Genomic DNA, 25,253 nt, shown 5'->3' on the forward strand with positions numbered 1-25,253 from the left:
ATTATTTGATACAAGCACTGGGTACAGTCAGAAGCGCGGGAGGGTGAGAGAATTCACCAGAGCCAGAGTGGGGAGCAGAGCAGGAAGAAGGACCGAAGTACACTGCTGAGGGGAGCAGCGGGCGGCAGGAGAGGTCTGCGAGCCATGTGGGACCCTCCTCTGGTGGCCGGGGAGCAGCCGGGGATCGAACCGGTGCTGCAGAGGCTGCGGGCAGCTTCGCAACCCAGCGCTCAGCCGCTGCGCCACCGGGGAGGCCCCAAAGGATTTTTTTTTTTGAAGGCAGAACAGAGGAGCCCCTTCTGATTCTAACCAGGGACCTCGACTGGGCAGATCTGGGGTGAGGGTGGGAAGCATATTTGAGCAGGAACAGTGCATGCTGACCCAGGCCCCTCCCACATCAGCTGAGGACCCACCCGCCCACGGAAGTGTCCAGATGCAAGCGTGTGTCAGAGCAAACACGGTTACCACTGCTGGCCAACTCAGCGGCCCAAGCCCTAGAGTCACTGATGCCCAGCACCCACAGAGCACAGCCACGACTGCATAGGTTGCCAGAGGAAGATGCCACCCACACGGAGATCTGTGCTCCTCCCTTGAGGCGACACGTTTCCACAGAGATGCCACCACTCACCTTTTCCACCAAGGACACATTTTCCACTTTGGCTGATTCCAGCTCTCGCTCCAGGTCCTGGTGAGACATCCTCAGCGCTTCTAAGGTGTCCTGTAAAGTGTCGTTGTGGGATTGGAGCGCCTGAGTCCGCTGCTCCAGCTCCTCCGTCCGAGTGCCCAGCTGCAGCTCCAGCTCCTGCCAGCGCCGCTGCTCTGCTGCCACCTGCGACAGTTTAGAGACCAGCTGCTCGCGGTCTTGGATTTGGGTGTTGAGCAGCCTGATTTCTTCCTCCTTCTTCTCCAGTCTTTGTTTGCCGTCTCCAACCTCCTCAAGCAGGCCATTCACAGAGGACTGCAAAGCCACGCGACCACACTCAGCCTCCTGCAGGCCTCGCCGCAGCTGTGTCTTCTCAAGTTTGAGCGCTTCCACGCAGAGGCTCAGCTCCTGCTCTCTGGCCCTCTGCGCCTCCAGCTCATGGCACGAGGCTGCCACTTTCTCCTTTTGCTCTTTCAACTGAGCCTGGAGCATGTCCACTGCTGTTTGAGATTCTTCTTTCATTTGCTCTTTTTCTTGTAACAGATTTTCCAATGAAGCATTCAGCGCTTCTAACTCAGAGACTCGTCTGTGCTCCTCCTGTAGCTCTTTGCTCAGGTCTTCTTTTTCTGCCTTCCTATTGACAAGCTCTAACTCTAGCACACGGAGGCCAAGGGCCATCTCCTCCAGCTTGGCTCTGAGGGTCTCAGCTTCACGGGCCGCCTGCTCATGCTTCTGGCCAGCTGCCTCGAGCTCTTCTTGCAGGTCGGCAACTTGACCCCGCAGCCAATCTGCCTGGTGCTCACTCTCCTTCAGCTGTCCTAGGACCTGGAGCTGCCGCTTCGCATCCGCTTGCAGCTGGTCTTTCAGCTGCTGGATGCCGGCTCTCAGCGGATGGGCTTCTGGGGAGGACATGTTCTGCCCTCCGGCCCTGGGGGTCTCCTGGTCACTACACAAGGCCGCCACCTCTGCCTGCAGCTCCATCCGCTGCTTGCACAGTGTATCCACAGCTGCTCTGGATTCCTCTGCCATTTGTGCGCTTTCTTGCTCCTTTTCCTCCAGGAGGCGCTTCAGCGAAGAGAGGGCCGCATCTGACTCAGACACGTGGCCTCGCTCTTCTTGCAGCTGCTCCACCAGATTTTCTCTGTCGGACCGCAGAGCAGCCAGGTCTGCCTGCACACCCTGCAGGTGCCCAGCCATCTCTTCCACTTGTGTTTTCAGGGTCTCCACCTCAGCCTTGGCGTTCTCAGCCTCCATGATCACCAGCTCCTGGCTCTCCTCGGCCACCTGCAGCTCCTGCTCCAGGCGCTCCACGCGGTCCTGCAGGGCATCAGCCCTGCGCTCACTGTCGCGTAGCTGCTCTGAGACGCGGCTCTGCTTCTGCTGGTCAGCCTCTATGCGGACCTGAAGCGCCTCGATGCCACGCCTCAGCTGCCGCACCTCCCCCTGCGTGGAGCTCAGCCTCCCGGCCACCTCCACCTTCTCCAGCAGTGCAGCCTCCAGGGCCCGGGAGACGCGCAGCTTCTCATCATCTGACTGGATCAGCTGCGCCTGCAGGCGCTCATACTCCCCCACCAGCCACTCCCTCTCTCGGGCCAGCTGTTCCAGCCGGCCTTCCAGCTCCCTCTGCCCAGTAGACAGCGCCTGGGCGTCCCTGTCCGGACTCCGCAACCACTCCTGCAAGTGAGCCTTCTCCCTGGACAGCTCAGCCACCTCCGAGGACTGCATCTGGCGGGGCGGTGACGGGCCCTGGGCCATGTCGGGGTGAGGCCCAGGCGCCCCTGGAGCAGAGTCCTCCATCTCCACAGAAGTCAGATCCAGGTCTTCACTCTCCTTCGACAGAACACCAACCTCTCTGCGAGGCTGGTTTCTCTTACGGGTGACCACGGAGAGCTCTTGCTCAAGGCGGGCAATGACTTTCCGCTTGTTTGCATTGTCCTCTTCCAGCGACAACTTCTCCATCTGGACTCTCTCCAAGTCCGCCCCCAGGGAGAGAGCCTGGCGCTCCAGGCCTGCGTGCTGGGCGCTCATCCTCTCCAGCTCCTTTTCCACAGCAAGGAATCGCTCCCTCCATCCGGCATTCTCTGGGACCGCGCTCTCTCCCGAGACTTCCTGCGACTGCTGCTCTGTGCCCGCCCTGGGTCTGCAGCCCAGGCCTTCCCAATCCCCTACCCCCTGGTGTGACTCCTGGTTATTGAAAACAGGGGGTTCCAATTTTTCACTTAACTCTGATTTTTCTTTCTTAAGTTGCTCCACTATTTGCTCCAGTTTCAGGCATGCTGCAATCTTGTCAGCTAGCTGTGCTTCCTGCTGCTTGAGTTTTGAGTCTAACTCTTTCATCTTGCCTAGCAAACCTTCAACTCTTTGGTCACGTTCCTCTATGGCATGCAGTAAACGCACATTCTCATTGGACATCTCCTGGACCTGCACTTGGAGATTCTCAGTGGTCACCTGACCCCCCAGAAAGTCAACAAGATCCAGGGTGCTGGGGCCGGATGGCGACGGCTCAGGACCACCTGCTGGGGGGCTTGGGGCTCTGCCTTCCGCTGGGCGCCCTCCAGGGCTATCTTCTGGCAGCCTGAGGGCCCCGGGCAGGGTTCCTCCCTCCAACTCTGGACGGTCTTGCTGGTCCTCAGAGGTGCCATGGGTGACGTGCTTGGGTGCTCCCCTGCTGCTTTCTGAAGTGGTCACGCGTTCACAGCCCTCACTTCCCCGAGCAGCCTGTAGGTGTAACACAGAAATGAGAATGTATTTACTTTTCAAGAAGAATCAGAATAAACAAGCTTAATTACTACTTTACCAAAACTGGCAACTTGCCACTGATAAACACAGCTCTCCCTCCTGAGTATCCATCACCCCAGCACCCAGCAAGGGCTCTCTGTGGGGAAGGGAGCGCTCGGGGAAAATTCTCCAGGCCAGTCATCACTAAAGTGTGACCAATTTAAATTCCTCTATCTTTCTCGCCAGGCATATGCTAGGCAGCCTGGGTATGGAGCTCCCTCTGAGGCTACCAGACTCACAGTAACACTCCGCTTCCATGGTGGCATTAATGATGTTCTTCAATAAAAGCAAGCCGCGGGGGTGCATGACCAGTCACAACCCAGCACTCATGCTCCACATTTATGGGTAAATCACGTGTGAACCTCACTGTCCCCCCACCTGTAAGACAGGGTGCCCCTGCCTCCAACCCCCAATCCTAAAGGAAACTCCAGGGACAGCACACTCAGCTCACACTCAGAAGCTAAATGTCACATTCAATAAAGAAAGAAAGGTGTTTTTCAATGATTGTCATCAAATCATAGATTTGAATGACAGCAAACTATTGGAAAAGTTTCAGCAGCATGATAAACGCCACATAATTTAAAAAAATACATTTTCATGACTAGCTCTGACATTTAAAAAATGTCTGGGAAGAGCAAAGTTTAAACCCAGGTCATGTCACGATGCATAAGCTCTCAGCTACTGCTTCAGAATGAAATAACACACCAGGGGAAGGCCCGTCTCCGTGATGTACGAACTGTCTCCGGGAGACCTGGGCACATGTCCTCAGCAATCCCCGTATGAGAGGTTGTAGCTGGAATCGCTTAGAAATCCTTTCCGCAAATAAAATCTATCGTTTCCATAAAGTGCCGATTCTTTACAGCACTGTGATACTGTCTTTACATCCCTGAAACCAACCAACACCTTAGATGAGCTGCAAGTTTTGATTCTGGCCCACCATGACGGGGGAAAAAGCATGAGCCCAAGTACTTACGTCCACTAGGTCGGTGCCAAGCAACGACCGTGAGCTCAGGTCCAGGCCTTGCAGCTGCAGGCGTGCCGCCTCGAGCTCCAGGGACAGGTGCTCCGTCTGCTTCTTCTCTGCCGCCAGCTTGGACTCCATCTCCGCCATCACGCTGGCCAGCTGCTGCTGCCACTGCTCCTTCTCCGACAGGTACTCCCTCCGGAGCCCCTCCAGCGCATTCCTCTCAGAGCCCAACAAATGCTGGAGCTCCTGGATTTCCTTGTTTCTCAGCAGGCCTTGACTCTCCATTTTCTCTTCCAGCTGCCTGAGGGAATGCAGGTGCACCTGACAGAGGGTCTCCAGCTCCTCCACACGGCCCCCTGGGTGAAGTGGGGGGTCCCCCGGGGCCAGAGCCTCCTCCCCCAGGCTGCTGCTCAAGGCATCCCCATCTGAGTGGCTCAAAAGGGATGTTTCTTCTGTCAGTTCTACAAGATCTTTGTAAAAAAATCCTCCCACGCCTACCGGACGAGGGCTGTCACACACACTGGAAAAAGACGACGACAGAAGGAGCCCCTCCCCGGGCCTGGGCGTCACCTCCTTCACCAAGTCGCCCTGGACGTCTCTCAGGTCCACGCACAAGGCCGAATTTTCTGCCTTCAACTCGTCCACGTAGGCCTGGAGTGCTGCCATCTTGGAGCTCACCTGGCAGTGCTGATCGTGCAAAGCCCTGTGTTCGCTCTGCAGTGAGGAGAACCGTGCCTGCAGCTCAGCGAAGTGCGCTTGCACTGCCTGGCTTGATGACGTCAAGCGTTCGCCAAAACTGCTGTCATCCAGAGGACCCAGGGACGCAGATTCCTGCTTGGCCCCAAACGTGGCTTCTGGCAATTCTGTCACCAGTTCATCGTGGAGGAGGCTACTTTCATGGTTTAGTGTCCTCACTTCGCTGACCAGCTTCTCTACCTCTGCTGCCATCTTACTTGTTGCTGCCACACATTCTGACCTGGACACATCAAGCTCGGACAGGAGTTGCAGCTTCTCCACCCGCAGGGAGCCACACACCATCTCCAGCTCTGCCAGCTTGCTCAGGGCCGCCTGCAGGGCGTCGTGCAGGTGCGTGCTGCAGTCCCCACCTGCCAGCCACTCGCCATGAGCCGAGGTGCATGTTCCTCCTGTGTCCATGTCACAGTCTGGAAGGCCACTGGCTTCTGGTAGCTGAGCATCCTGTGCCAAAGCCCTGGCTTCCGATCCTGCCCAGGCCTGTGTCTCCTGCCTCAGGCGCTCCTTCTCCAGCTCACTCTCCTGAAGCCTCAACTCCAGATTCCTTATCTGAGCTTCTAACTGCCCCAGCTGGGCACCGTAACTGTCTCGAGAAGAGCCTTTCACTCCCAGGTCTGCCTGCAGGAGAGCGTCACCACACTCACTGGTCATGGGGGGGCACGGCTCCGGGGCACGGTACTCACGCTGTATCTGCGCTAACTCCCGCAAGTGCACTTTTTCTGGAGATAAGGCCCGGACTTCCTTTTGCATCTCACTCTGCTCTTCCTTTAACGTCAGAATTTCCTGCTTGAAGGCATCAGCCTCGCTCTGGGAATGGCTCAGGAAGCTGGCCACCCCAGGCCGCACAGCCTCCAGCTCCAGCTCCAAGCACTGGTTTCTCTCTTCTGCTAGCGCTAGTTTTGCCACACATGCCTGGTGCTCCCTTGCAAACGTTTCCTTGAGCTGCTCCAACTCCATCTTTCTATTTTCACAGACACTGGTGCATTCACTGAGCAAGCGTTCTAGCTGGGAGCTCTTTTCTTGTCCCGCTTTGTATTTTTCGCTGAGCTCCTCAAAGGCACTTCCTGTTTCCTCGCATCTTTGTAGTAAAGTCAGCCTTTCTTGCTTGTACTGGCTGGATAACTCTGAAATTCTCTTCTCCTTTTCATCTATGCAGAGTGAAAAACTCTCACTTTTCCGGAGTAAGTCCATCTTCTCCTGACTTAAGCTCGCGTTCACTTCCTTAAGCCTCCCATTCTCCTGGGTCAGCTCGTGGATTTCCTTTTTATGGAGAGAAATGACTGAGTTCATTTCCTTTTTCTCCAAGCTCAGAGTTTCTGACAGAACTTGCAGCTCCTTGAGAGAGTCTTCCAGTAAATGGTTCTTCCCTCTAATTTCTTGAGTCTCTGCTTTCTGAGCCTTGAATTGCTCGGTCAGCAGTTGCATCTCTTTTTCCTTGTCCTTGAGGGTGCCCAAATTCTCAGCCATGACATTCTTATGGGCAGAAGCATCTTCTTGCAGCTTACTGATGCGCTGACTTGTCTCGGCCACAAAATCCTGATGCATCTGCTCCGCCTTTATGAGATTTTCTTCTATTTTTTCTCTCATTTGCACCAGCTCTTCACACTGCTTTTGCAGATCTGAGTTCATCTGCTTCTGGGACTCAAGGGAACCTTCCAGTGCAATGACTTTATTTTGCAAGATGCCTGAATTTGGGGGGCTTTGGGCTGCACCACTCCTCTCAGAAGGCAGGCTTTCCTGTTCTCCAATGATGTTTGCAAAGGAATTATCCCTGGCAGCTTGCTGTTCGAAAGCCAGAAGACTTCTGTCACAGGCTGCATTTACGTCCCGGGGGGAGTCCCTGGAGTGTACCCGGCCCTGGAGGCTCTCACACTCGGCACTCAGGTTGCTGTAGCGCTGGTCTCTGTCCACGATCTCAGCTGACAGCACCTGAAGCTGGTGCTCTAGGTCTTCCACCTGCCCTGTCAGCTGAGCCACCTTCCAGCACATATTCTCCATTTCCTTGCGGTGTTTCTGATCTGAGGACTCGGCCTGCTGCTGGAGCGCCGCACAGGCTTGCTGCTGCACACCCATCTCGGCTGCCTTGCTGTCCAGTGCCGTCTGGAGTAGCCCGACCTCGGCACCCAGCTGCCCTCTCTCCAGCTCCAGTGCAGCAAGGCGCTCACTGCACTCCTCGCTCTTTGCTTGCTGTGTCTTCAGGCAAGTCTCCAAGTGGCTGATCTGGCCCTGCAGGCTTTCCCGTTCTGACTCCATCTGATGTAGACGCTGTTCATTTTCACTTTTCCAGCAAGAAAATTGAGTCTTCTCCTGTCTCAGTTGGTCGCACTCTTTGTGTTTTAACTCCAGCATGCTCAGGATAGTGTGGGACTCATGCTCAGTCCTACTTAACTTCTCATTCAGCTGTTCGATGTGATGCTCCCTCTTCTTGAGAAGGTCCTGGGAGCAATCCCGCTGCTTCTCCAGATCAGCCACGGTGAGCTTCAGCTTCTCCAGAGTCAAGGAATTCTCTTGCTGACTTATCTTTTCTTGAAGATCTCTTAGCATGGCTTCCTGAGACATATTCTTAGCTGTAAATTTTTAAAAAGTTCCTTTTAAGTTGTTAAGCATTCACTAATTTTTTTTTTCTACACAAATTCTAAACTCTCAAAAAAAAGAGCCCAAACTCATAGCTTCCTAAGCCCTGCAAGGACCAGAGTGACTGTGTGGTGCTGCCTGGGAAGGGAGCACGCGCCTGGGAGTCACCCATATCCGTATCAAGACACGAGAAAACTGCTCATGTGGGATGGGTCGCTTCTTCTAAAGCAGCTTAACAGTGTCATAAAAAATGCCAAAGGATTATTTTCCTAAGCATGTAAAACTTTTCTTCTCTGTGTGTATTTTTTCCCCCATGCAAAGAGAAAACTGAAACAAGGCAGAAATGAAATGGAAAATCCCACTGCCCCAGGAGGAAGACTGATTCCCAGGAGATGACTGCCCTGCCCGGGCCAGCAGCAGGAATGGGCGTTCAGGGCAGCAGTTCTCAGGCCTTTGGGGGCCAGCAAGGGATGTGGCCCCGAGGCAGCCCCCCATGAGCGTTGTCTGGGAGTGTGAGGCCACCTGGGCACCTCTCCCAACCCCACCTCCCCCATGGCTTCTGCCAGGTAATTCGCCTCTGCCCCGTCGGTGCCACTTTGCTGAGAATACCCAGTGCTGGAAAAGCCCACCGCATGTGGGTGAAGGAGAAGAACAGTCCAGAAGCTCAACAGCCATGGCGGGAGCAGGGGTTGCACCTACAGACCTCACCAACCATGTTTTACCAGCTAAGCTCTGTCGACCCACATAGACTGCAGGCGGGGAAGACGGGGCGGAGAGGGCTGCCAACCACCGTCCGGGAGGACCTGGGCCGGCCTTCTGGGCACGCTGGCAAGTGCATTCCTCCTGCCCCGGATTTCTTTCAAGAGGAGAGGGCGGCAGCCTGACATGCCTGCCGTGGGGGCCTAAAAGCCCTCTGGGGAGACTGGAATTTAGAAAAGGAAATCGTCACAGAGAGCCAGCAGGTGGGAGACAGGCTGGACCTGCAAATGCCCAGTGGAGTGGAAGGCAGGAGACGCAGTGCACCATGAGGACTGTGAAGGCCACAGGGCATGCGGCTCTGGAGAAGGCAGGAAACCAAACCTGGGTCAAGGCTGCCATGGACAACATGGCCACAGCAGTGGGGACGGTTCCAGGATCATGGACCCCTATCAGGGCGGGAGAGGAGGCACCGGGATGTTGCATGCACCGGGATGTTGCACGCTCTGGGAATACAAGCAGGGGCCCTTCCCTTCTGTGGGACAACAGGAGGTGGGACTGCAAAGCACTGAGAGGCGGGGGTGGAGCTCCCAACAAACATGCCCACGCGCCCGGGGACACAGAACACAGGAGAGAACTAGCTGTGTACCTGAGGCCCGCAAGGTGCCTCAGTGCCCTACCCTGCCCCTCCCGCGGCACACCTGAGAGAGCCACGTCTACTCACCTCTCGTTTCTTTGGCCAAACGCTGGCTCTGGCTCAGGGCCTCCTGGGCCGCCCGCAGCTCTTCCGCCAGGCTGCCCACCTCCCGGGTCCGCTGCTCCAACTGGCCCTGCACCAGGCCACTCTCCTTCTTCAGCTCCTAGAGCACAGACAGCCGGTTACAACCAACACTCGGCCAGGGGACTCCCACCCCAACGGACCGGAGAACCGTGTCCAGCTGAACACATTTCTCTCTGCCCCAGCCCGGATGGAGCAGACTATGCGACTGCCATCCGTGTTTCCTGAAGGGGAATCGGAACCAAGGCACGAAACCACCACCTGAGCATCACCTGCCTCGGTCCTGCAACAGCTGTTCCCTGAGCTGCCTGCTGCCTCCACACATGGGAAAGAGCTAGTCCTGAGGATCGGCCTACTCACAAGGCCCCAGACACCCCCTCCAAGGTCCCATCACTCCTGAAGGCACAAATCAATCTTCGCAAAAATGTGATGTGCTGATGAGCCACAAAAGTCATATTTCTCACTGTTACAGCATCTGAAAGGCTCACTAGTTGGGGGGAGGGGAAGGGATATTCATGAATAAAATTACCTCCGATCAATGTCTATCAAGATCAACAATGTGGGGCCTCCCTGGTGGCACAGCGGGTTGAGCACAGCGCTAAGCTGTCCTCAGACCCTGCAGCACACGTTCGATTCCTGGCCTGCCAGGGAGATTCCCACATGGCGTGGCAGACCTCTCCTGTCTCCCTGCTGCTCCCCTCAGCAGTGTATTTCAGTCATATGCCTGTTCTGTTCCCCACTCTGTCTCTGGTGAATCCTCTCACACTCCCAGGCCTCTGCCCTGTACCCCAGCTCTTGGACAAAAATAAATATTTAAAAAAAAAAAAAAAAAAAAAGGATCTACAATGTACAAGATGCTAGAACCGGCATGTGAAATATGCAAGTACAGCTGAGAGGGCGTCTGCCCAAAGGGCCGGTGCCCAGCAGGCGGGCCTCGTCCCAGGCACTTAGTGCCCCAGGACTTGCTAACTGCTGAGGGGAGAAGCGACCTGTGGGAAGTCAGAGGACGAATGAATTCCAGACGGGGAAGTTGGGCTTCCCCAGCAAGAACAGGTTCTCAGGGCACCTGATCAAATGAGGTGTCCATGCATTAACCTGCAGTGGAGAAGCACAGGGCACCCCACTATCTAGAGACTGGTTGAGTTTTCTAAATCTTAGAAACCAAGCAATATTTATATATGCAATAAAAACGCTCTGGTCACAAGCCATGTACATGTTGTTGTAAGTCCCCTCTTCGTATTCCTCAGCCTGTGTTGCAGCCTTCAGCAATTTCAGAGCTGACCAGTAGCTCAGCCCACACTCTGCACGCCACCCCCGGAAATGAGGATTGGCACTGCCCATCAAAAACTGACAGACTGGACACATCCTTACCTCCCACAGCCTCACATGCCTAGGAGCAAAAAAATAAATCAATAAGGTTTAATATTTTTTTTAAGCCATTCTCCTAACACAGCCCTCTGAGAAACAGGGAAATTTCGAATCTTAAAGAAACAATTAAGACCCATCCTCCAAAGCCCAACCGTACCAGGAGGAAACAGATGGCCTGGCAGCACTGGGCTGGACGGCTGCCTGCAATTACCAGTCTGGTTACTACCAGCAGATGGGCACTGATGTAGCAAAGCCAAATTCAAGAAAAGCGAGAAGCTGGCTGGGAGAAAGTACCTGAAAACTCGCTGGCGGCGTCTGTCTGTATGTATCCATGTTCATTTCTTTATAAAAATAAGACAAAACCCATGGCAGCAAGGTGCCTCTGCCCCTTTGTACTAACCCTACCCACCAAGCAGACAAACTAGACCAATGCTCTTTTAAAATAAAGAGATCAATCAGCGCTCGAGGGCAGCTCCAAGCAACCTCAGGAGCGAGAGGCCAGCGTCCAACCGACGTCGCTGGCGTCATTAAACCACAGAAGCTGTCACCGCCTGTTCACTCTTCGGGCTCAGAATAATCACCACTCAAATGAGATCACAGATGTGAAAGGGAAAGCACCTTAAGCACTTCAACAAGGGTAATGGAGCATTATTAGTAGTATTTCTTTCCCAAATTTGCCAGCTGCCAGATACATGCGCAACACTAAGAGCAGCCGAATGGGTTCAACATAAAAGAACAACTAGAATTTAATCACCGGGGACGACTTAACATTTTTATTTTGCAACTTTATGAAAATCTCTTCATACCCTAAAAATAAAAAAATCTATCAAATGGCACTGCACCTCCATCTGGAAGCGTGACGAAAAAGCCAGAAGACATGGGGCAAAGCTGGTCCATCAGTAGATGGTGGGGGGTGGAGGGAGGGATAGAAATGTTTCTGCCTCTGTTGGTCTCTGTCCGTCTGTCCCTAAACTGGAGACATTTAAATGAAAAGCAAGCTCAATGGAAAGAGCAGCATGTCTGTCCACACTGGCATTTGCTCTGCAAATAGATGTTCGGCTAATCCTGGGGTCCAGCAGGCTTATCACGCTATGGCTGCAACCAGCTCAAAAATTTTAAAAGGCCAGAATTTAGAAAATGAACATCTGAAAAGGGATCTGTCAGCTGCCATCCAACAGCAATTAGTTTTCCGAGAGGCTACGGCCACTTAAGACTTGATTGGGCAGCTCATTATCAACAATGAGTTAAGCATACAAGGATATATTCTCCCAGGCATCTCTCGCAAGCACACACGATTTGCAAAATTGGGCACTAGTCTGGAAAAACACAACAAAACTCGCTATCACCACAAGCCAGCTTCAGACCTCAGCAAGTGAGTTCACCCGGATCAGCTAGGGTTTAGGGGCAGGACAAAACAAATCTCAGTAATGGCAGCCCTGCCAGTCCCCCTGCCCACCCATGAGTGGGACTGGATCCATCCCCTGCGAGCAAAGCCTCTATCATGAAACAAGGGGTGGACACGAGGCCGGCGAAGCACATACCCACGCCCCGCCACGCAAGGGTCCTGGAGGCACAGTCAGATGTCGGCCAGCAGCCCCGGTGGCCCTGGCTGTCACGGGAGAGGAGGGGCCACTGACCGGACTCCATCCACTCTGGCTGAATGGCCACTTTTCCCTGGATGGCCTGTGAGCTGCAATCCCAGCACTGAGCAGCTCTCACTACGAGCAGCACTTTCATGTACCCAACGCAGACAAGGAGCCTTATCGGGACAATTCTCCTTGTTTCATATCCAAAACCTAGGGGCCTACACATGAATGCGTTGTGCTCCCTAATAATCACACACAGGCAGACAGCCAAGGAGACAGAGCAGGCAGGACTTTAAATGCAAAAAATCTCCAAAGCACTGTCCTCTGGGTGACCACGCGCCCACAGGTGATGACAGACGGGAGACACAAGAGGCCATCGCTGTGGGGGGGCCCAGAGCAACAGGAAGGGAGCCCAGCAGCCCACACAGGCACACCAGCTCCGCCAGCCGTTGAAACCTCTGCACAAAGTGACACTGCAAGGGGGAGTCTGGGGAAGCCACACAGCAGGAAGGTGGCGGGCAGCAGTACGAGTCCAGATGCTGCTGACAGTTTCCCTTAAGTCACGCAGCATCTGACTGCGTAATTCTGAACTCAACCCTCTGCCCTCTTGAGATCATCCTCAAAAGCCGCCACCCGCACAAATATAAACTAAGACAAAAATGAAAGGCACTCCTGGCTCTGTGCAAGGCTCGTCCCCAAGACCATCTCCCTGGACCCCTAAACCAGGGAGCATGACATGCGATGGGACAGGTTGCTGGCGTGGAGGTGGCCCCACAGTCCACCAGGTCACAGGGGACACCCGCAGGCCCAGGCCATGGCATCCCAGGCCAAGCGAGCCCCCGTGAAGTGTCTGGACCTGGAAGCCAGGCTCCTGCTCCACCAAAGTGAGTGCAGCTGGCAGCCAGGGAGGGAGGGGCGGCTGCTGGAGGGCCACTCGCAGAGGGCAGAGCCCAGCGCCAGTGCAAATGTGCGCAGAAGCATCTGCTGGTGGGTCCCCACTGGCCAAAAGGCAAACATTTGTTTTGCCGAAACAAACATTTCCATTTGAAACTGCTCACTGATGAAGCCATCACGCCAATGGGAACTCTGGGGCGGGGCTGGGCCTCCTGTCCCCGGCAGAACAGGCCCCTGGAGCCACTTCAGCCAGCCGCCTCAGCTACGACAGATGCTCGGTGAGACGAGCCCACCACTGGGACACACGCTGACTCTGGACAGATGCCGGCTTTTCACACAGAATTTAGAAAAAAGAAAAGAATTTTCAGAATCTGAGCAGCGACTGCAAAGTATTAAAGGAAAAAGTAGAAAAACGTCCTTTCCCCCGAGCCGTGTGATGAAGAGACCTCTGTCCGGCTGGCCTTCTTCACTGTTCTATGACCTGTCTTTAAGTGGTTCTTAATTAAGCCCTTTAAGATAAACTCCAGAGCCTCCCCGGTGGCACAGCGGGTTGAACACAGTGCTGGGGGTTGAGTGCAGTGCTGTGAAGCTGTCTGCAGCCTGGGTTCTATTCCAGCCAGCCGGCGAGAATCCCACATGGTGCAGCAGACCTCTCCTGTCTTGCCCACTGCTCCCCTCAGCAGTGTATTTCATCAGTCTGCCTGTTCTGTTCCTCACTGTCTCTGGTGAATCCTCTCACCCTCCCGCGCCTCTGACCTGTACCCCAGTTCTTATATAAATAAATAAAAAAATCTTTAAAAAGAAAAAAAGATAAACTCCAGACCACTGAATCAATTCCGAGGAGTCAAATTAAAGAACGGATAAAGTGCACTGAGAAGCCCCTGGGGCCCCTCAATCTGTATAACAGACACTATTCCGTGTAATAAACATGAAGCTTAGGCCTGCCTTTCAAAGTCAGAGTAGCATCATTTCTAATGACTGGATGTTTTTATCAGAATCTTAAATCTGCGTGCACTTTGCCTGTCCTGGGTTTTGCTTACTTAAATCTATGACTTCCACTAGACTTTTCTATCTGATGACTCACAACTCCTAGGAAATGGATTTAATTCTACCATCAGCAAATTTGTTTCTTTCCATTCAAAAGTTCTCCTCCTTTCTCCTTTCTCCCATCCTTCACTTCTTCCCAAGTGGTTCAAAACAACCTTGGGGAAGGTGGGGGGAGGAAAGGCAGTGCACTTCTTAATCCAAGTCATAATTTCCATTAATTGACACTTCAATTGATCAAGGATATTAGTAATCTATCAGAATTGAAAGCAGAAAAAAACATACATGTCTGTGTACTGACTACATGCAGTGTGACACTTCCGGCAAGTGCGTGCCTTCACCATAACTGCTGAGATCCGAGATCTGAGCTGAGAGCTAACGTGTGCACTTGCATGCACACCCAGTACAGGCTCTCCTCACCCCACCCCACCCCTACGCAGCAGCCCAGAGCCCCACCGCCACCCCCACTCACCTCCATGCTCCTCTTCAGTGCATCTTCCCGGGTCTGACTCGCCTGCAAAGCCTGTTCGGTTCTGCAGAACTTGTGCTTGAACTCCTCCAAGCTTTTTTCGAGCTGGTGTTTTATTGCTGTGACCTACAACCAGAAGACAAAGCTTTATTGTATGTTCTTCACTCTTCACAAAGCACTTCTTAGGTAAGACAAGGTCATGGGGCGGTGTCTTCTGGCTGAGACACAGCGGAAATCCCAGTTAGTCACAGCACCGGACTTGACTTAAAATACCGTCATAGCAGCCCATGACATAACCTGGCAACAAATCATAGATAAGGGGGCTGGGGAGGAAACCATGAAGGATAAAAAGTCCAACCACAAAAAGTAAAACAACTAAACAGTAATAAGCAACCAACAGTAACATTATAATAAACTGAAATCAGAAACAAACTGAGAGGACAAACCTGCAATACATAAAACAGAATAAAAATGATACGCCCACAGAGGGGGCGGATCAACATGGCCGTGAGGAAACGCTGCGAGTAAGATCTCCCATTAAAAAAAAGTTAATAGAGAGGAAAAGTGGCAGGTCCCAGTGAGAACTGGGACACGGAAGATAAACGGGCGACTCCAGCAAACTACCCGAAGAAGAAAGTTGCCATTAGAGAGGACTAGAAGGGAGTAAAGCTCAGAACCCTGCTACCCTCTCCCACCCACAAAGTGGGCACTCTCCGACCAACAGAAAGGAGGAAAAAACAAAAAAACTAAAACAACCAACAAGAGCAAACTACACATCAAGCGGGACTGTGAGTGGAAAGGAACTATTTCAGCCACCACACCCCGTGAGCTGGAGCAGTGGAGAACCCTACAGGATTTGCCGCTGAGGTGAGCTAACGGCTCCAGGCACCATTAGAGAAAAAAAAAGGTTCCTGCAGACTACAAACAGCCCCAGGCCAGCCGGAAGCTTGTGCAGAAAAGCAGCACACTTGAAAAGGATACGCGTGATCCCTTCCAGCACCATCCATGTTGCTGCAAATTGCATGTGTTTATCTTTTTTGAATGCTAAGTAATATTCCATGGTGTGTATGTACCACATCTTCTTGATCCAGTCATCTATTTTTGGGCATTTGGGCTGTTTCCAAAGCTTAGCTATTGTAAACAGTGCTGCTATAAACATAGGGGTGCAGGTGTTCTTTGGAATTGATGTTTCTGTGTCCTTTGGGTAAATACCTAGGAGTGGAATTGCTGGATCATTTGGAAGCTCTCATAGCAAGAATCTAGAAAACTTAAATAAGGGACCAGGAAAATGAATAACTATAAGAAAGTGAAAATCAAAATCAACAAACAACTATGAACCAGAGACACTCTATGGGGGTTGGGGGGATGGGGAGGGGAGGGGTTGGAGTCAAAATAAGGAGGTTGCAATTGTATGAGGAATATAAAAATAAAATTTATTAAAAAAAAAAAAAGAAAAGGAAACGCAGAGCGCAGCTGCCCAGGTCCCCGCGCCTGTGACCTAAGCTTGCAGGGAGACGTGCGGGGGCCCTCACTGAGGTGAACGTCCCTCACTGAGTAATCAGAAACCAGGCGCCCGGACACGGGAACAGGGTGCAAAAGGCACCATTTCTGCAGACACTGAACTGGGCTACAGCCCACGTCCTGGACCTGAGGACTTTGGATTTGAGACCCGGGGCATGAAATTCAGGGCGAGGGATCCCCACAACAGTGGGGCACAAGGCAGACACAGCACCCCAAAGCCGTTGAGGCTTTCCCCACCACTCCCACTTTGTTCCCCTGTCCCACCCAGTAAAAAAAAAAAAACAGCCCCACAAGGACACTAGGAGAGATCTCTGGCGCCACCTAGCGACCAGAAAAAAAACCCACCAACACCCCATAGAATAGGGACCTTTCTTTAGTAAAGACTGCTTGAAACCTGCAGAAGGCTCCCAGAGGAGTCAGAGGTGAGCTGGAAAGTTCACCCAAGCCAGGACCCTTCTGACCAGCAGTCCAAGCCCAGAGTGGGAGCGGGCACCCACGGCCGGGGCAGACTGGGCGCACGGAAGAGTGTGCCTGTCTCCGAATCGCCATTTTAGAATAGGGACCATTCTTCAACAAAGACTGCTTAAAACCGGCAGACGGCTCCCGGAGGAGCCAGAGGTGAGCTTGGAAGTTTGCCCACGCCAGGCCCCTTCAGGCCAGCAGTCCAAACCCAGAGGGGGAGCGGGCACCCACTGCCAGGGCAGACCGGGCGCGCGGAAGAGTGTGCCTGTTTCCAAAGCGCCATTTTAGAACAGGGACCTTTCTTCAATAAAGACTGCTTGAATCTGGCAGAAGGCTCCCTGTGGAGCAGAGGGAGAAGGTCCCCTGCACAGAGGTGAGCTGAAGGCCCCCACAAGCCCAGTCCCACCTGGCAGGAAGTCGAAGCCCAGAGGAGGATCCAGAGATTTGGAACCCAGAGTGCAATCCAGATGCCCCACCTCCAGGGAAGTCCTTGGGATGTCAAGACGCACATTTGTAACTAAACACAGAAGAAGAAGAGATTCTGTGACAATGACCATTAACATACTCAAAGTACCACTGCCTCACTAGACTTCTGGCATAACAGTTTTTGACTCATTTGGAATGCTAGTTTTTGAAACTCCCGAAAGAACACACCAAAAAGATGCCAGCCAGTACCAGCGGCACAGTGTCCCAACACATAAGGCAAATTAGAAGACAGACAGCAGGGAAAAGAAAAACTACACGCAAAGTAGCAACGCCTCAGAAAAAAGACACACCACCAAAAAAAAAAAAACCACCCACCAGCTTGCAACTACAGTGACTTGGAAGAACTTCTGAGCCTTCCAGAAAAAGAACTTAAAATTGCCATGATGAAAAAACTGATGGAAGTCATTAAAGAACAAGAATGAAATTGAGTACCTACAGAGGGAAGTAAAAAAAAAATGCAGGAGATCAAAGAATTAATGGAGGCACTAAAGAACTCTGGAAAAAGCAATGAAAGCAGAATAGATGAAATGGAAGAACGAATAAGTACTCTTGAAGACACAGAAATAAAAAGAACCAAAACAGAAAAGGAAAGAGAAGTACGAAGAAAAAAGACCAAAGAAAGACTTCGGGAACTATCTGACTCCATGAGGAAAGGAAATATAAGAGTTATAGGAATCCCAGAAGGAGAAGAGAGAGATGTAGGAACAGAGAAAATATTCAAGGAAATAATTGAAGAGAACTTCCCAAACATGAAGAAGGAGCTGAAAATTGATATATAAGAAGCAAGAAGAACACCAAACTTCCATGACGAAGGGAAAAATACAGCAAGACACATAATAGTAAAGCTCCCAAGAATCCAAGACAGGGAAAAAATAATGAAAGCTGACAAAAGGGAAGAAACAGATAACATTCAAAGGAAAAGCAATCAGACTGACATCAGACTTCTCCGAAGAAACACTACAGGCAAGGAGAGAGTGGAGGGACATAGCCAACAAACTAAAAGACAACAGATGCCAACCAAGAATACTCTATCTCGCAAAGCTCTCCTTCCTCTATGAAGAAAGAATAAGGACCTTCCCAGACAGAAACTCTGGAATTTCATTACAACTAAACCCCCACTCCAAAAAACACTACAAGGAGTCCTAAAGACAGAACCTCAGAGGGACGAATAACAATGAAAGAAGGCCCCCCCCAAAAAAAAGTTATTAAAAGAATAAATAAATAAAATCAAAGAAAAGACAAACACAATGGCAAATACAGATGCTAACATATCAATATTAACTCTAAATGTAAATGGACTAAACTCTTCAATAAAAAGACAGAGTCCCAGGCTGGATTAAGAAACAAAATCCAACCTTTTGCTGTCTCCAGGAAACACGTTTAGCTACAAAAGATAAAAATAGACTCAAAGTTAAAGGATGGAAAACAATCCTACATGCAAATGGACCAAAAAAGAAAGTAGGAACAGCTGTACTTGTATCAGATAAAACAGATTTCAAACTCAAAAAAGGTAAAAGGAGACCCCAACATTATGATCAAGGGGACAATACTTCAAGAAGAAATAACACTCATTAACATATATTCACCAAACGAAGGAGCACCAAAATATATCAGACAACTGTTGTCATCTCTGAAAACAGACATCAGAGAAAACACATTCTTAGTGGGAGACTTCAACACACCACTATCAACAATGGATAGATCAACAAGATAAAAAATAAGTAAAGACACTAAAGCTTTAAATAAGGATCTAGAGCGCTTGGGCTTAACAGACATCCATAGAACACTAAACCCAAAAAAATCTGAGTACACATTTTTCTCAAGCACACACGGATCATTCTCCAGGATCAATCACATAGTGGGACCTAAGACAAACATCAACAGATACACCAAGACTGAAATCATACCAAGCATCTTTTCTGACCATGAAGGCATCAAACTAGAAATAAACCATAAAAAGAAGGCAAGGAACTCTCCTACCTCATGGAGATTGAAACCCACACTTCTGGAAGACCACTGGAGTAATGAGGAGATCAAAGAAGAAATTAAAAAATTCTTTGAGTTGAATGACAAGGAGGACATCAATTTCCTAAATGTATGGGATGCAGCAAAAGCAGTAATAAGAGGAAAATATATAGCAATAGAGACTCACATCAGGAAACAAGAAAGAACTCAAAGAAACAACCTAATCTCGAAGCTCAAAGATCTAGAAAAAGAACAACGAAAAAAACCCAAAACCAATAGAAGAAAAGAAATAATAAAAACAAAAGCAGAAATAAATGAAATTGAAACTAAAAAAGCAATCCAAAAGATCAATGAAACCAAGAGCTCGTTCTTCGAAAAAAATCAATAAATAGACAAACCGCTAGCCAGGCTCACAAAGGAAAAAAGGGAGAAAGCACAAATAAACAGGATCATAAATGAAAGGGGAGAAATCACAATGGACACAGCGGAAATCAAAAGAATAATCAGAAACTATTATGAACAGTTATATGGAAACAAGTTCAACAATCTAGAGGAGATGGACAAATTCCTACAACTCAACAATCACCCAAAGCTATATAAAAAAGAAATAGAACACCTAAACAGACCAATTACAAGCAGCAAAATTGAAATGGTAATCAAAAACCTCCCCAAAAACAAAAGCCCAGGACCTGATGGATTTACATATGAATTCTACCAAACATTCAGAGAGGAATTAGTGCTTATCCTTCACAAACTCTTCCAAAAAACTGGAAGGAAGGGATAATACCAAACACGTTCTAGGAAGCCAACATGACACTAATACCAAAACCGAACAAGGACAACACAGAAAAAGAAAACTACAGGCCAATCTCCCTAATGAACACTGAGGCAAAAATCCTCAATAAAATTTTAGCTATCAGAATCCAACAATGTATCCATAAGATAATTCATCACGACCAAGTAGGATTCATTCCAGGAATACAAGGATGGTTCAGCATCTGAAAATCAATCAACGTTATCCAACACATCAACAAAAAGAAACATAAAAACCATATGATAATATCAATAGATGCCGAGAAAGCGTTGAACAAAGGGCAACACCCATTCATGATAAAAGCCCCTGAAATTCTTGGGATACAAGGAACATACCTCAACATCATAAAGGCCATATATGACAAGCCAACAGCCAGTATCATTCTCAATGGTGAAAAGCTGAAAGCATTTCCATTAAGATCTGGAACAAGACAAGGATGTCCACTCTCACCACTGCTTTTCAATATAATACTGGAAGTCCTAGCCAGAGCAATAAGACAAGAGAAAGACATCCAAGGAATCCAAATAGGAAAAGAAGAAGTCAAACTATCACTATTTGCAGATGATATGATAATATACATAGAGAACCCCATAAACTCCACAGAAAAACTAATTCAACTCATCAATCAGTTCAGTAAAGTGGCAGGCTACAAAATCAACACACAAAAGTCAGTAGCCTTCCTCCACACAAACAATAAATCTGAAGAAGAAGAAATAAAAAAAAAAAAATCCCTTGTATTATTGAAGCAAAAACAAATCAAATACTTGGGAATAAATCTAACAAAAGAGGTAAAAGACCTATACAAAGAAAACTATAAAACACTGTTAAAAGAAATAGAAGACACAAAGAAATGGAAAGACATCCCCTGCTCATGGATTGGAAGAATAAACATTATTAAAATGGCCCATCCTATCAAAAGCAATATACAGATTCAATGCTAGTCCAATAAAAATTTCAATGTCATTCTTCAAAGAAATAGAACAATTATTGATGAAATTTATATGGAATCACCAAAAACCCCGAACAGCCAAAGCTCTCCTGAAAAAAAAAGAAGGGAATGGAAGCATCAGACTCCCAGACTTCAAACTGTACTACAAAGCCATAATCATCAAAACTGCATGGTATTGGCACAAGAACAGACACACAGACGAATGGAATCGAATAGAAAATCCAGAAATAACCCACAGATTTATAGTCAACTAATCTTCGACAAAGGAGCAAAGTATATGCATCGGAGCAAAGAAAGTTTGTTCAATAAATGGTGCTGGGAAAACTGGGTAGCTACATGCAAAAGAATGAAGCTTGACTACTACCTAACACCACGCACAAAAACCAACTCAAAATGGATTAAAGAACTAGACATAAGACCTGAAACCATAAAATACATAGAAGGAAATATAGGCGTAACACTACATGATATGCACATCAAAGACTTCTTTACAGACACATCACCCAAAGCAGTGATAGTGAAAGCAAAGATAAACAGCTGGCAATAACAAAAACAAAGAGAAACCCCACCGACTGGGAGAACATTTTTGCACACAACACTAATGAAAAAGGACTGATCACAAAAATCTACAAAGAGCTGATGAGACTCAACAAAAACAAAGAAAATAATCCAGTCAAAAAATGGGCAGAAGAGCTAAAAAGAAACTTCTCCAAAGAGGAAATATAAATGGCCAATAGGCATATGAAAAAATGTTCAACATCACTTGCAATCAGGGAAATGCAAATCAAAACTACCATGAGATACCATCTTACACCAGTGAGAATGGCACATTCTAAAAAACTAGCAACAACAGATGTTGGCCAGGTTGTGGAGAAAAAGGAACTCTTCTGCACTGTTGGTGGGAGTGCAAACTGGTCCAACCACTATGGAGAGAGCTATGTGGAGATTTCTGGACCTACTAAACATAGAGCTTCCATATGATCCAGCCATTCCACTCCTAGGTATTTACCCAAAGGACACAGAAACATCAATTCCAAAGAGACGGGGGTGATATGACCCAGTCACATCTAAAGTCTCACTCCTGGGCCGCCCTGCAGGCACAAGGGGTTAAGCACTACACTATAAAGCAATCCGCAGCCTCTCCAAGCGCGAGTTTCATCCCCGCCCGGCCAGGGAGCAACCCACATGGAGCAGCAGACCTCTCCTGCCTCGCCGCTGCTCTCCTCAGCAGTGTACTTCAGTCATTCTGCCTGTTCTGTTCCCCACTCTGTCTCTGGTGAATTCTCTCACCCCCCACATCTCTGGCCTGTACCCCAGCTTGTATTCATAAGCAAATCTTTAAAAATAAATAAATGAATGCATGAACAAATAAATAAATAAATAAACAAATAAAATAAAGTCTCAGTTCCACCACTGACTGAAGACAGACCAACAGCAGCCAGTACAGAAGCAGGGAGCCCTACCAGGAGACTGTAAGTGACCAGTGAGGATGAGGCTGGACAGAGCACTGGACGTGGTGCAACTCGATGCCTGAGCAGGTAGCAGGGGCAAGAGATGTGTGGCAGCTTCCGGCGTAGCTCTTAGATCCTGCTCGATACACATAATGGTGCAAGAGAACTCACCTCTAATGATTCTCGGCTGTACATTTGCTCTCTAGAGATTTTTGTGGCTTAACGCAAAAATGTCAAAAGGGGCCGTTGTACAGTGGTGGCTGAACCGCCCCTGGTAAGAAGCACGATGCAGCCATAAACCCACAGAATGCTCTGAGCCAGCAGCACTTCAATTAGGGAAAAAAGCCTTTCAAAATTTAAAAAACCCAGGAGAGTCAGTGCATCTCCATGGCTACTCTGAGGCATGAGAGATGATGCCAAGGAGGCCGGGCCAGAGCAGCCTGAAGAAAGGAGTTGCTCTTGGCTGGGATGAGTAGGACCAGATGTGTGAAGACGGAGAGGCCAGGGCACGCAGCTGGCCCTGGGACTGCAGAGGGAGCCGCCGCCCCAGGAGCTACGAGCCGGTGCTCCCCAAGAGCTGGCTGCAGAGCAAGGGTGAGCAGTCCCCAGGCAATGCATGGGGATAGCCCCACCTGCTCACGGGGCCCAGACCACAGGACACAGAGGCCTCACACATCTTCAGACCCCAGACCCTCGCCCTCTGCCCCTTCTCTCAAGGAGGAGACCAGGCCCAGCAAGGGCTGGCCTGGGTCTGGCCCACGAGCAGGGTGAGGGCACCCTCACAGGTCAGCAGGGCAGGAGGAGCAAAAGGAAGGGCTGGGGAGGTGGGAGGTTCACCTACTCGGTCCAGGTCGGCCTGCAGGGCATCATGGGCACTCCTGGCTTGCTGCAGCTCCTGTGTCAGTCTGGCCTTCACCTGGGTGCCCTCCTGCTCCAGCGACTGCAAGGCCCGTTGCTGCCGGAAGAGCTCCTGGAAAGCACGGCGTCCGGTCAGAGCAGACACCACAGCAGGAGGCCGGGCCAGGTGCCCCCACTGCCAGGCTAATGGCTCCAGCTCCCCGATTTGCTCAGGGAGGGGTGGGGGGGCAAAAGAGGACAGAACTGAGCTGACGGTCTCAACTCAGCTCACCCCAAAGTGGGCTTTCCTACAGCAGAGACGGAGACACGCACCCTGCAGGGTGAGTGGGCTCCCCAGGCTGGGGAGCTGCAGAGGCGGGACACCAGTGATCCGGTCCAGTGGCTCCCCACCCAGGGTGTCCTCAGCCTCCCGGACAAACCCCTCCTGCCCCTCACCTACCTCCTGAAACTCCTTCTCTTTCTCCTTGCTTCTCTGTTCCAGGGAGCAGCGGGCACTCTCTGCATTCTGTCGCTGACAACTCAAATCTTCAGTCAGCTTTTTCAGCTTCTGCTCCAAGGCAGTGCACTGGCGACACAAAGCCACACGGAACAGAGTTAGCAGAGGAGGATGCAAGCGCATGAGGTCCAGTAAGGCTGCCAAACACCTGGTTCCAGGTGACCACTGAGTTTCCACATTGTTATTTCATAAAAAGTTGCTTTAAAACTATTAGCCAATCTCGGGGCCTCCCTGGTGGCACAAGAGGTTAAGACACAACCTATGAAGCTATCCGCAGCCACTGCAGCACGAGTTCAATTCCCAGCCAAGGACCTATCCACATGATGCAGCAGACCTCTCCTGACTCTCCCACTGCTCCCCTCAGCAGTGTATTTCAGTAGATCTGCCTGTTCTGTTCCCTACTCTGTCTCTGATGAATCCTCTCACCCCACAGACCTCTGGCCTAGATCTCAGTTCTTGTATGCATAATAAAATAAATCTTAAAAAAAAAAAAAAATAGCCAAACTGTAAAACCACAGACTCAGGACAACCCAGCCTGTGCTACAGGGGGTGAAGCCCAACACACGACACCAAGGGCATCCTGATTATGTGGGGACCCCGCAATCCGGAGAGTAATTTGCTTCAAGCATAATAGAAATTTTGTGGAAATTTTAAGTACTGTAATACCTCTTTGCATTATGTGGCCACAATGACACCTTAAGTTTTCCAAAAACGTCAGCAAGGACTTTAACCAAATTTCCATAAGCAATGCAAAGAATATACTTTTACCTTTTTTTATGTAGCCAGCTATCTTTAAAATAAATCTTAAAACTATATGAGAATTTAGGGTGCTTGCGGCCTCCCTGGTGGTCTAGGAGTTCAGTCTCAGGCTATCACCACCAGGGCCTGAGTTCAATCCCCGTCTAGGGACCTACCACAGGGCGCAGCAAACCTCTCCTGTCTCCCACTGCTCCCCTCAGCAGTGTATTTCAGTGGATCCGCCTGTTCTGTTCCCCACTGTCTCTGGTGAGTCCTCACCACCCACACCTCTGGCCTAGACCCCAGTTCTTTTATGCAAAAATAAATAAAATCTTTACCAAAAAAAAAAATGCAGGGTGCTCTTGGAAAATGAAGTTGAACTGAAACAGTCTTAGATCTTGGCATGGTGGTCCCACCCTCTGAATCTCCCCGTCATGTGGCGGTGACCCCACAGCCACCCTGCCCAGCGCCAAGTCCAGAAAGAACTTAAGGACCTGGGGTTGTCCAGGAGAACTCTGGGCCTGAAGGATGGGCCCCAACTTGACAACTCTCCCTACTAACATATGACCCTAAAACTCACAGTCTCATCTAGAACTATTAGAAATATTAGAAATTTAACAGAGAAGTAATAGAAAAAGAAAACCCCACGGGAGACATTGCCGGAAGGCCAGTCCAGGGCCAATTTCAAAGCAGCTAGAAGTGAAAAAACAAAATGGTCATTAAGAGTTACATGAGTCTGCAAATATCAGGACATTAAAAATACCAAATTCAAAAAGTAAAATAATGAGCCACAGGCTCCCTTTAATCCACTGAGATGATAAGGCCACTTCATCAAGCGGGGACATGAATTCAACAAATACTCATCGGGAGCCCACTCTCTGCCCAGCCCTGTGCTGGCCGGGGATACAAGCACCAAACAGAGCAAGCCCCAGAGGGTCCCAGCTAAAGCCTAGGGATGGTGAA

The 25,253-nt window shown here is 50.0% G+C and overlaps 1 protein-coding gene across 1 annotated transcript in view; it reads right to left on the reverse strand.

Annotated features, from left to right (window-relative positions):
- CENPF (centromere protein F) overlaps window positions 1–25,253 on the reverse strand; it is a gene marked incomplete at both ends in the record, with an annotated part of 45,480 nt that overhangs the window by 9,679 nt on the left and 10,548 nt on the right. Inside the window, 6 exons of the mRNA XM_084245493.1 lie at window positions 629–3,361; window positions 4,395–7,708; window positions 9,136–9,271; window positions 14,554–14,676; window positions 23,040–23,168; window positions 23,496–23,621. Of these exons, the coding sequence (XP_084101619.1) occupies window positions 629–3,361; window positions 4,395–7,708; window positions 9,136–9,271; window positions 14,554–14,676; window positions 23,040–23,168; window positions 23,496–23,621 (6,561 nt within the window). The remainder of the gene's footprint in view (window positions 1–628; window positions 3,362–4,394; window positions 7,709–9,135; window positions 9,272–14,553; window positions 14,677–23,039; window positions 23,169–23,495; window positions 23,622–25,253) is intronic.

The sequence above is a fragment of the Talpa europaea genome, assembly GCF_964194135.1.
Source record: "Talpa europaea genome assembly, chromosome: 10".
NCBI classification, from domain to species: Eukaryota; Metazoa; Chordata; class Mammalia; order Eulipotyphla; family Talpidae; genus Talpa; species Talpa europaea.